Source organism: Thamnophis elegans, chromosome 5 (genome assembly GCF_009769535.1).
Source record: "Thamnophis elegans isolate rThaEle1 chromosome 5, rThaEle1.pri, whole genome shotgun sequence".
NCBI lineage: Eukaryota > Metazoa > Chordata > Lepidosauria > Squamata > Colubridae > Thamnophis > Thamnophis elegans.
Window position 1 is genome coordinate 64852165 of NC_045545.1, and position 12538 is coordinate 64864702.

Sequence of the window (12538 nt, forward strand, 5' to 3'; positions counted from 1 at the left end):
ACTAGGCTCACATATCACTCAAAGCTATGATTATTTAACCATAGTTGACTAAATTAAGAGTTAGCTAGTTACTTCCCAGTGCTTTGTTGTATGCAAATAATAAACAAGTGTATCTACATTATCTTTCAGTGTTGCCTATGAAAATGTGCTTGTTTAGCTTTTTTCGTGTTTATAAGAATCTTATACGTATGCTAAATTTTCTTAAATTAGTCAACCAGAAATAGGTATATAAGCTAATACTGCACACATCTAGTGAAGTGCACTAGTTTTGATTAGCTGCAGGCAATATACAAGTCCAGACAATATACACTGCCTGCTTAAGAAAATCAAAGATACAAATGGGCCAAATATTAGTTATGGACCTGGAGGTTCAAAGTTCAAGTCCACCCTGTCATAAAACCTTCTTGGGATACTTAGAGCTGTTCTCTTCCTCTCAGCCCAGCCTACCTCATTTAGTGGTATAGAAAACTTGGAGATAATGTTCCCTTGAACTCTTAGAGAATATTGACTAATATCATAAATCTAATTAGTTCTCCTAATTTATCAGAGTCAGTTTGATAAAGTGGGTATGGCATCAGGCTGGAAATAGGGAGAATGGGAATTCTAGTCCTGCCTTAGGGACAAAGGTAGCTGGGTGGGCTTGGGCCAGTTACTTTCTCTAGGAAAGAGGCCATGGCAAACCACTTCTGAAAAACCTTGCCAAGAAAACGGCAAGGACTCAGAATTGGACACGATTAAATCAGGGGTGGGTTGCTTCCAGCATTACCGCTGGTTCGGTGCACGCAAAAATTTTGTGTGTGCACGCTAAATTCACTCGTGCATAGCTATTTTTTGGCTAAACTTCTATCATACCTTTTGTCCAAGAGTTCAAGGCTGCATAAACTCCTTTTCCAAATTTTCCCCACTTCAATTCTGTGTAATAGACTAAGGTAAGAGAGAGTTCCTGGCCCAAAGTCACCCACTGAGTTTCCATGATGGTGGACTTGAATTTGAATTTTCTATGTCCTAGTGCAACACTTTAAATTAGTACAACTGTTCCAACAATAAATTATTCCAAGATTAGTGCTTCTCAAGCCACTTCAGTGTTAACCAGCACCTGCTAAAGAAGTCAACTCTGAACACAGAAAGGGAAATGTTTTAATTAATATCCACATTAAGAATTAATGTATTCAATTTGTTCATTTTTTTCTGTGAATTCACAGAGCAACAAGAGACACAGTAAATTTATTTTGGTTCTTCAGTTATATTAAAAAAATTAATCAGCTGATTCTTCCACAGCTAAGCCTTGTTTTATAAATGTAATGCAGCCATAATAAGTTGCAAGGTGTTACTCTCACATATACTCTGCATATTATTTCATATCTAAGCTGTATAGCACAACTTGCGACAAAGGCATCTTAAATAAACTGAGGAAAAAGTGCTTGATTTGAAATGTTTTTACAAAAGTAGCACATCATTTTATTATAGATTTAGCTGAGTAAGCTTTATTTAGAAAAAAATAATTTAAATGATTGGGATTGCATTTAGCAAATTTAGTTTTTGGACAGAAAGGAAATTGAACCAATACAATAATAGAGCATCTAGAATTGCATATTTGCCCCATTCAGCATAGACATTTTTGCAAATGGATGTATTGTCCTTTCCATTCAAATGGTTAATATAATTGGTCACCTTCATTAACAGATACATTAGTTCCAATAATACATGTTGTAGGAACAGATTATGCATTTGAATTGAGTTAAAGATATTGGCTCTTTGGTAGAATTTCCATTAATTTTCTTCTCTCAAATAAAGCATCTTCTGTATTGGCTTTTTACATGATCATTCAGAGCAAAATATATACAATAACCCAGTAACAGCATTGTGTTATTTGAACTCCTTAAACTTCTGAAAAGAATTGGTCATTTTCAAAAGTCTTGCCCCACAGTTCATGTAGAAAAGTGTGATAGCAGCTCAAAAGCTTTTGGAGAATATATAAGAGCAGAAGAGCATTGGCAGAACCTTGATCACATAACACACAATTGTAATGCATATATACATCAAGCTATAAAACTTCTGGAATAAAGCACTGCTTAAAATGTAAAACAGACAACTATATTTTAGTACATTTAGTGGAGCCAGACCCTAAATTTGTGGAGAATATATCTCTCACAACTTTTCAATTAAAGCAAAACAAAACCCAAAAGGCGAAACAGGAGGATATTTAGGGCTGCCCATGACAATAATAAAAAAACACAAAATTCTCTTCTAAAAAGGAATAATGTTTCAACTTGCTTTATATGAACAATTCAGGATAATTTCTAAGAAAATCAGAAAAAAAAGCCTTTGAGTTATCTTAATAATATCAAACAATGGACCTTGATACTAGAATTTCTAGCCATGGTAAAATAGGACCAAAGTAGGTGATAAAATTAGAGTTGCATTGAACGTACAGGTTTTGTAAAAATGCAAATCACATTCGCTAGAAGAAAAATCTGATCATTACTGGGGCTAAATTAATTTGGCCTTTTCTTCTCCTCCTACAAGTCCTAGAACAATCATCCTTTGAAGATATCAGTAGGTGAAATTTCAATACGGATTACTCTTTCAAAGCAAATACTAGCTTCGGCAAATGAGTTTTCTTCAAAATCAGAAAGGGGAGGAAAGATATAGATTCCACTTCCCCAATATCAGATCAAACTAAGCTGATTTTATTTGCATTTCTAAAAAACATGCAAGTCATTTATAAATGCTCTTTTAATTACCTCCAGATTGGTTGTGAAAGTTATGATTTCTATAAGATCATTAAAATGTTCTATTCTTAAATTGCAAAGTAAGAAAATGTTCCCCATTCTATATATTACATTGAATATGATGTGAGATGGGAAATTACAAGCAAATCTTTAAGAAACTTTATTTCAATACTTGCAATTCCCAAGATAATATTTGCCTATTTTTGTATTTATACAAAAATATTGTACAAATTTTGCATCTTTTTCAGGCTTCGAGGATCATAGTATTTGGGCAACTGATCCTTGTCTTCGCTGAGGAAAACATTTTGCTCTTCATGTTGATAGGCTATTTTCCCCACAAAAGGATAAATTTCTGAGGTGCCAGGACCTAGGGATAATATAACTGTAAAAGACTCCACAAATAAATAGTAGCTACTATATATATATACATTACTAAAAACACCATGGTATTTAGATTTATTAGAATGTATAATTACAAATGAACAAACTCTTTTTAACATAGCAATACTGCATTTATTATGCTTTTTCCTAACAATTCTCAGTTTCTGCTTCCAGAAATTGTTCCAAGTATAAAGGTAATATACACAGCAAACATTTTCAAGTTGGTTGACAGGATTCAAAGTCCTTCATCGTTATATACTGGAGAAACAGGCTTTACAATGCTTTGTGGATTAGGTTCCACTAGGGGGCGCCAACTCACTTCCCCAGACAGCAGCAGGTCTTCTCCTGACATAGCATCCAGATGCTGCACCTGATAATCACAGCAAAATAGTGCAAGTCACTTTCAGATTTGTTGGAAGGGTGATTTCTTCCTTCAGGATATTGATGGGAGATGGGGCTGTTATTTGTTTAATGAGTATTATTAAGAATATTCAAATACAATTTATGTCAATGTGGTTTTGGTTGCTCTACTGAAATACTCTAGTTTTGTTATCATAGTACAATTCCAGAAAGGGTCTTGATTATCAGGAGGAACTCTAAGGGGTAGAACCCTGAAAACCTCCCGGTAAGTGTTTTTCTTTATATTTTTTGAACCATTCCCCAACATACAGGGATTTCAGTCTCCAATTATTTATTTATTTACTAGTTTAATGTACATACAGCCTTTCTATCAACAAATAGCATACAAATGGCTTGCTGTATACTAAATAAATACAAAGTGGCTAATAATATATTAAACTAACCAACTATGTACGTTCACCATAATTAAAATACAATTGGAAATGTATTGTTAAAATAGCACCCAGTCAGCTTCAGAGGTGCTTCCCAACATATGGGAATATGAACATGAAAACAGCTGCATCTCTTTCATTGCAGTAGAAGAAAGCTCCTCAAAGCAGCTGTGCAATACTGGAAACAGAACTAAATGTCTTGATAAGCTGCTGGCGGGGATTGCTGGGAAACACCAAGCTCCTAAATAGCTGTCCCAAGTAACAATTCCCAATTAATAGAATTCCATTAATTTACACATTAAATGTGTGCTTGGATAAAAAAATTTCTGCCTGCCAGAATACAGCAGAAAGGCAGCTAACATGATTTACCTTAGGTGTGGGAAGTCAAGAATTCTATGCTGCTTACCTGTTTGCGCACATATTCTACCATCATTGCCAGCTGCCTAGGATCCTTGCAATGTGTTTCAAACAGATTTCTCCAGATAGCTGCTGCAAGTACATGATCATCTGAGAGTATTCCCTAAAATACATTTTTAAAGAAGAGGCTCAGATTTTCTTTTAAACGCTGTTATTCATATAGGACAATCCTTTACAGCAAAGGGGCAACTTATGATTTACCAGATGATTGTTGTAAAGAAGAAATGACAGACAGAAAGAACAAACAAGCAAACCAATAACATAGCATCATTCAGGCCATGCCAATCTTTTATTGTAGTTAATTCATGAAATAGATCAGTGGTTCCCAAACTTGGCAACTTTAATAGCAATAGCAATAGCAATAGACTTATATACCGCTTCATAGGCCTTTCAGGCCTCTCTAAGCGGTTTACAGAGAGTCAGCATATTGCCCCCAACAATCTGGGTCCTCATTTTACCCACCTCGGAAGGATGGAAGGCTGAGTCAACCCTGAGCCGGTGAGATTTGAACCGCTGACCTGCTGATCTAGCAGTAGCCTGCAGTGCTGCATTTAACCACTGCGCCACCTTGGCTCTTAGAGACTTGTGGACTTCAACTCCCAGAATTCTCTGGCCAGCAGAATTCTGGAAGTTGAAGTCCACAAGTCTTAAAGTTGCCAAGTTTGGGAACCACTGAAATAGATGGTTGGTATGCTAGTGACAGTGGGAAACATGCTGTCTCAAACAGATTGTCTAGGGGGAAATTGGACAAGGTTTTCATAAAAGGGCCTCTTACAGCAGAAAGAAAACATCTTGCAAACTGAGTCACTGAGATTACTTTCCCCGTGCTTTTTTGTTTTAGATTTTTTTAAATCCTATTTTTATTACTTTTTAAACAAATAACTCAAAGCAGTGACAGACCTAATATTCCTTCCTCCTATTTTTGCCATAGCAATCCTGTAAGATGGATTGGGCTGAAAAAGAGAGACTGGCCCCAAAGTCACCTAGCTTGTTTGCATGCCTAAGGCACGGACCAGTCTCCTGGGCTCCTGGTTTTTAGTCTGGTGCCTTAACCAGCAGTCCATCTCAATGTTATAGAGCAGCAATGGCGAACCTTTTTGGGCTTGCGTGCCATAAGTGTGGGGAAGCGCAGGGGTTTTTTAGTCTGGTGCATTAACTAGCAGGTCCATCTCAATGTTATAGAGCAGCGATGGCGAACATTTTTAGGCTCACATGCCATAAGTGGGGGGAGCGGGGGGGGGTTGTGTGCGGGCATGCCACACCATTAATGCAATGTGCAACACATACCCCAGGCGCATGCATGCACTACAGGTGCTTTCCCCCATTTTTTGCATGCTTTTTCCACCCTCCCCAGGCTCCAGAGGCTTTATAGGAGCTTGGGGAGCGCAAAAACTGCCCCCCCACCCCCCAGAGGCCCTCAGAGGCTTCAGGAACCTTCAGGAGGCTTCCCTGAAGCCTCCAGAGCAGTCAAAACAACCCTCAAACTTCCGGTTTGCCCATAGGGCTGGGTTTTTGCACTCTGGAGGCTTCAGGGAAGCTCATGAATTCTCCGGAGGGTCTTCAGGAGGGGGAGGCTCTTTTCGCCCTCCTCAGGCTCCTATAAAGCCTCTGGAGCCTAGGGAGGGCGAAAAATGGCTTTTAAAAAGGGTGAACTCAGCTGGCCAGCACGCGCATGCGTGCTGGCCAGCTGACAGGGCAGCACCTCGTGTGCCCTGACAAATGGCTTTGCGTGCCACCTGTGCCACGCGTGCCATAAGTACACCATCCCGGTTATAGAGAATGAAGGATTTATAATAAACCCATTGCTGTGGACTTGCCATGCTTAAGGTATCTGATCCTGTTTCACTTCCTACCTTCACCTAGCTATTTTTTTATACAAGACTGCTAAATAGAAAGGTTATTACTACCCTGTTCATTTTCACCTCTGTAGGGAAGACCAGCAATGGGTCTTCTTCTGTCATAGTGTGTGCTACTTCCCAGAAGAAGTTGCCAGATCAGCTAATTTGAATAAGATAAATCCTAGTCAAAAATATTGTTCTTTACATTTTTATTTATTAGATTACTAAGTCACATGTAACATGACTCAAAGCTGTATACTAGAATTGCATAACCAGAGAACACACCAGGTACTCACAAAATTGCAGGTCTTCAATGAGGGGACATGGAGCAGGTTGACCGTGTCCAAGAGGGGCCTTATGAATGACTAACAACATTCACTGGGAAGCCAAATAAGCAGCTGCTGCTGCTTGCCCAGTAGAAATATGACAATAATGTACCCCAATCACTTAATTATTTGCAGATTCAGGACTACTTGTAGCTTTTTCACAGTAGTAAAAGGTAGCCCCATATAAAATTCATTGCAGTAGTCCAAAGAAGAGGAGGCTAAAATATGGATAACCATAAGAATGTTCTTAAAACCTATTTGATAAAGTTAGACAATCCCCAAGAGTGGATCCCTGAACCCATAGCTAATTTGTTTTAGTCTGCTCAAATCTATCCCTCTAACTTCAACTTCAACAGAAGCCCTTATTTGCTTTACTAAACAGAATAAAGATTATTTTTAAAAAATATTTAAAAGGAAAACAAAATAAAAAGGGCAATAGGAGACTACAGTACCTGTAGACAACAATATCGTTTTTAAATACAACATTGGATCTTGACTACTTTACATAAAATAATATTGTGCACTAACAGCTATAGACAGGACTGCAGAATGTGCAATCAGTCTGTGGTTAGGAACAAGTGAGACACAAGGAGATCCAGGTAGCAGATTCAACATTGTGATGGGTTATTCGAGAGCATGTATTAAAGCAAATACAATTCAACAGAGAACAAAATAGCAATAGCAATAGCAGTTAGACTTATATACCACTTCATAGGGCTTTCAGCCCTCTCTAAGCAGTTTACAGAGTCAGCATATTGCCCCCAACAACAATCTGGGTCCTCATTTTACCCACCTCGGAAGGATGGAAGGCTGAGTCAACCCTGAGCCGGTGAGATTTGAACAGCCGAACTGCAGAACTGCAGTCAGCTGAAGTAGCCTGCAGTGCTGCATTTAACCACTGAGTTAAATCTCAAGCAAAATACAGATTCCTATGAAAAATTTGGTATCAGGTTCCCAAAGAGATGCTATAGATATCAGACAGAGTGGGGTCCTCTTCACTGGATGTTCAAGTAGAGACTAGACAGGCATCCATCACGGCTATTTTATTTTTGATTTCTCTAATACAAGGGGTTGAGTTTTATGACCTAAATGGCTTTTTCAATTTTGTAATCTATGATGCTTTTCCAGTGGCCACGGCACATTCTCTTAGCTTCATTCACCTCTCACCAATAGCAGAAACTGATTAGGAAACATTAACAAATATTCAGGGCATTTGACCACACAACAAGCCTAACTCATGCTAATACAAATAGATATTTTGTTTCTGTTCTATGCATATTCAACTTTAATTTAACTGTTACCATTACCTCATCATATCCAAAAATAGATGCATAGAAAACTTCCGTCAAGGTTCTCAGACTTCTTCTTAGGATAAGAGAATTAACCTGAAAAATAAAAGCAATGTGTTCTCTGACTTAGAAGAAAGATTGGTATTAGAGGCAAAAACAGCACAAAATATTACAGTCTTTTACCTATTTGCTTGCTTTAGATAGCACAGAACAAAACATTATACAAAATGAAAGACTTATGATGTATAGAAGAGAAGGATGCTTGCACAGAGCTTCTATATGTTTGTAATGTATGGAAAGTATGCCATATTATTAAACAAAAAGCAATGTGGCAGCCAACCACAATTGTTCTTTGAAGGCATGTTCAAGACAATATTTTTTCTCAACAGAATATGCTTCTGAATAAACAATATTTCTATTAAGGGGAACAGCTCTCTTTAACACACCCATAATAAATTATTCTTTCATTTTTAAAACAAATCCTATAAACTATAATATATTTATGATGCATTTTTATTATACAATAAAAATGTTACCATAAAGATTATTTAACACAAAATACAAATATTACAAGAGGCAAAGAAATTAATCACACTTTACACCATATCCCTTGCATAGCAGTTTTAAAGCAAAAAGGAGGGGAGCACCTTTAAAAAGAATTATTGAGAGAACAATAAGCTAAGCAAGCATGCTAATAAATAAAAGGATGAGTCTTTTATTGAGAAGGAGGAGTGTACCTTAGATAACAACACAATTTTAAAGCCTAATGCTGGGAAAGATTGAGGGCAAAAGACGAAAGGGATGACAGAGAATGAGGTGGCTGGATGGAGTCACTGAAGCAGTAGGAGTGAGCTTAAATGGACTCCAGAGAATGTTGGAGGATATGAAGGCCTGGAGGAACATTGTCCATGGGGTCACGATGGGTTGGACATGACTTCGCAACTAACAACAACATCTTCATATGGAGAAACTCTTATGGATAAATCTAGAGACACAATACTTCATTAAAGAAAATAAACTTAGAGAGGACTCTTTGAACAGTCTGTCTCAATCCTATCTTCCCTGAATTGCACAAATCTCAACATCTAGTTTTCAACAATAATTACATTTTAAATTACAATCCTGTCGCAAATGTTATGAATAGTGGAAGACGTAAAATTGCTGTTAGCTACATCTTATTCTCCTGAAAAATAAGTCCTGCATAGATCTGTGAAGACCACAACTTGGACTGGACTTACTTTCATATTGGCTTTTGATCAGAGTAAGTGAGGAATCTTAGGAGAAAACAGGCAATATTCTAGAAGCCTAGAAGTTTTCTGAAGGCTTCAGATTAAGGGCTGTGCCCCAAATCCCACAAAAATATAAATTAAGCATAGATGCATTAAAAGCCACTGAAATCTATGGCTCGAGATTACTTTCAGAAGGTATACAGTGAAATTTTAGATACAAATGAGCCTAAATGAGTCCAACAGTGTTTAATTTGCAGATAAATATGCATATCTTAGAGCTTAGAAATTTTTCCCAGATTGTCAGAATTAAGGAGTTAAAAGATACTCATTCAAAATGTGCTAAGATTCTTAGTTTTATATACAACATAGGAATATCTTTGAAAAGATTCCTTCATTGTACTGAGAGATAACATTTAAATTATGATTAGTACCTACAGGAACAAACACTGGGTGTACATGCTTTCTGCTTTTTCATACAGCACAGCCCCAAGAAGACTTTATTTCAGAGTAACATTCTGATGCAAATCATGATTAGCTCAATTATGATTAAAACAAGTAAGGTTCAAATCCATATATGAAAATGGTCTATTTCAAAGTAATCATAATTGTAACTAATCACAGTGCACTGCCATTTGGATGTTATGTTAAACTATGGTTAATAAAAAACAAAAGCAAAATATCTTCTTGTAGCCAAGGGAAAGAAAGGAAGGGAAAGCACTTATACCAAAGGCCCCTTTCATTTCTCTTCTTACAATCAGCAATTGGTAATATAGTAATGACTAATTTGAACATTTCAGCGTTTTCATCCAACATATTATAAAGAGATAAATACACTTGATTGTTAATTATCCTTCTTTTCCCCCCAATCCATCTATTAGTAATTTCTGCTACATTTCTTGTTATTTTTATACATGCGGATTTCTCGACTGTGTTTTTTTTAAAATGGATATTTTAATTATCCATAAAAGACAGCATATATGTTACAGGATTTTTAACTTTTCCCACATCTTTCAAAAGTAGAGGAAAAGAATTCTGCTTCTTCAAGGGTTTCTTTTACACAAGACATGCTTGCCACAAAACAGTTAACAGTTAAATATTTTCTTGCCAATATTTTAAGAGTGCAGAAGGTTCCAAATTGCTGGTAAAACAAACAATGCCAGACTGTGAAAACTCCTGGCTGCCATGCTCCTTGATATTAACAAGAGTTTCTTTATTACTGTAACCTTTCTGAAGTGAATAAAAATTATTTCTTTGCCCTAGTTCTGCCCTCAAGCAAAAGGAAAAAAAATGAACCACAAAATGTTACAGAGTAAGTTGACCAGAATCCTGGAGAATTCCAGTCTTCAACACTTATTTATATATTATTATATAAATAGATTGCTCCTCAGTTGTAACAGCCAAATGGTTCATCAATACCACCAGTACTGTCTTTGCGAATTCTAAGAAGTTGGCGCATTTCTAATGACAGATATGTACAAGGGATACTTTATGGCAAAGTTTTCATCCAATGTCTTCTGGAATCAGGCAAATATTTTTCTTTATAATATTAGGGAGAGGGGGCCACTTATTAATTGACACAACTTGAAACATTATTGGGAGTTAGCCAGTCTTAAAGGTTTTTATGGATTTTCTAACCTTGCACATTTGGAACATAATTCAGTACTTTTGGTTTCAATGAAGGAGATTGAAAAGAAAGAGCCTGTTTCTATAAATCAATCGATTAGCAAGATTCTCAACGAGGTAAAGTGAAAACTATCATTTTTTTCCCTGAGGGAAACTTTTGATAAGATGTGAGATCTTGCATAAAGCTGAATGAATTGTTAGCGTTATAAAGTATGCTCCAAATAGGCACCGCCACCCTGCATTTCATAAACAAGAATGGTATCATAGCAATGCTGAAGAGAAGAACATAAAACTGATAAGGATCACTTTGACCTCAATGGATATTGACATTACTCTAACAAAATGCGGAAGTACACATCAGTTAAAAAAAGGAATATAAGGCAATATTTTTTTAACAACAGAGATGGGAAGACCATTTAGAATTTAGAAACAAAGAAGCATCAATTTTACCAAATTTTAAAATCAAATGGTGACTATTACTCTTTTTGGGTATAGCATATATATAGCATTTGGAATAAACCTTAAGTCAGAGATGGGTACCAGGGTGGTCTTTCAACAGACTTTAGTCCTCTTTATATCTTGGTGAACAGATGAGAATATCAGTACTTGAAACTGGACTGTAGGAAAAAGTTAGGATCTGTACTGTTCTACGTGCTGTTTACCTTTCTGCTTATTAGCATGTCTACCCAAACCTCTACCTGAACACCTCTCTTATCAATGGGCTACTTTTAGATTCTTCGGCTGTTAATGCTAGGAGTTTTCAGTCTTTAGAGTGGAGTCTGGAATGGTTTAGGAATTCACAACATCCATGGGTTTGTCTTAAATGTCTAGTCTTTACTTTGAAATAGATGGTTTGTAATTTGAAAGTGGACATCATGATTACTCCTTGGTCATAGCCAGACCACACTCTGGTGAGTTTATAATTCATTGGCACCGTACCACTGCAATTGATTCACACCAAATATGTTGCTCTAAGGGATTTTCTCAGCAATTTTATAGTCTCAGCAACTGGCCAGTCTCTGGAATTCAAAGAAAAAGGATATTCAATGTGATTGTCCTGAAACAGCCTCTTTCCACATCTTGAGCCTGGGACACCCTTGAACACCCTGGGACACAGAGAAATTCCAGAAGGTAAACCAGCAGAAACAAAACCTATAGTGCCAATGCCAATAAGATGAGGAGTGAATATTTTATTTATGGGGCTTTTAGACTTCAATTGTATCCTACTCCAAATGGTTCACTATTCAAACAACTACTCAAACAACATACAAAATAAAATTTTAAAATTTTAAAATAACAATATATCTTGATACAACATTCAGAGTGTCACATCCCTTTCAGAATGACAATCTGTCCCCCAAAATCCTTTAAACAAATGTTCAAAAGACTACGAGCAATGAGATCACTTTTGTCTCTGAGGTGGAGAGCTCTTACAGAAAACGTCAGTGTATTTATGACTGGCAGAGACATGGTAACAAGGTCAGCCAATGAATAGGCATAGCAACTAAGTCAGCCAATGAGGACTGTTTGGAAACTTAAAGTAGTCTGCTGAACTGAAACTGAAACCAGTTCTCTGCTGAGCCTGCCTTTGTTTGTACCTACTTACAATTTCTCCTCTCTAACACATTGGAAGAACTACTCTTGATATTGTATATATTACTTCATGTGTTATTATATATATAAAGAGAAGTTAATGAATCCTGCTGAATCAGTTACCTGTGTGTGCTTTCTGGATGTGATTGCTGCTGCAAACACAGAAAATGCTTGCCTCCATGTTTCCTCTCATCAAATACAGACCATCAGAAATTACTCTATGTTAGAATACACTGAGTACCGTATATACTCGAGTATAGGCCGACCCGAATATAAGCCGAGGCACCTAATTTTACCACAAAAAACTGGAAAAGTTATT

The 12538-nt window shown here is 36.8% G+C and overlaps 1 protein-coding gene across 2 annotated transcripts in view; it reads right to left on the minus strand.

Moving 5' to 3' along the window:
• Positions 1–995: 995 nt before the first annotated feature.
• LOC116509035 (ubiquinol-cytochrome-c reductase complex assembly factor 1) overlaps positions 996–12538 on the minus strand; it is a 32510-nt gene continuing 20967 nt past the window's right edge. For both annotated transcript variants that reach the window (XM_032217919.1, XM_032217918.1), the window contains exons 8-10: positions 7793–7870; positions 4311–4424; positions 996–3483 (exon numbers count right to left, since the gene is read on the minus strand). In XM_032217919.1, the coding sequence (XP_032073810.1) occupies positions 3349–3483; positions 4311–4424; positions 7793–7870 (327 nt within the window). In that variant the 3' untranslated portion in view covers positions 996–3348. The remainder of the gene's footprint in view (positions 3484–4310; positions 4425–7792; positions 7871–12538) is intronic.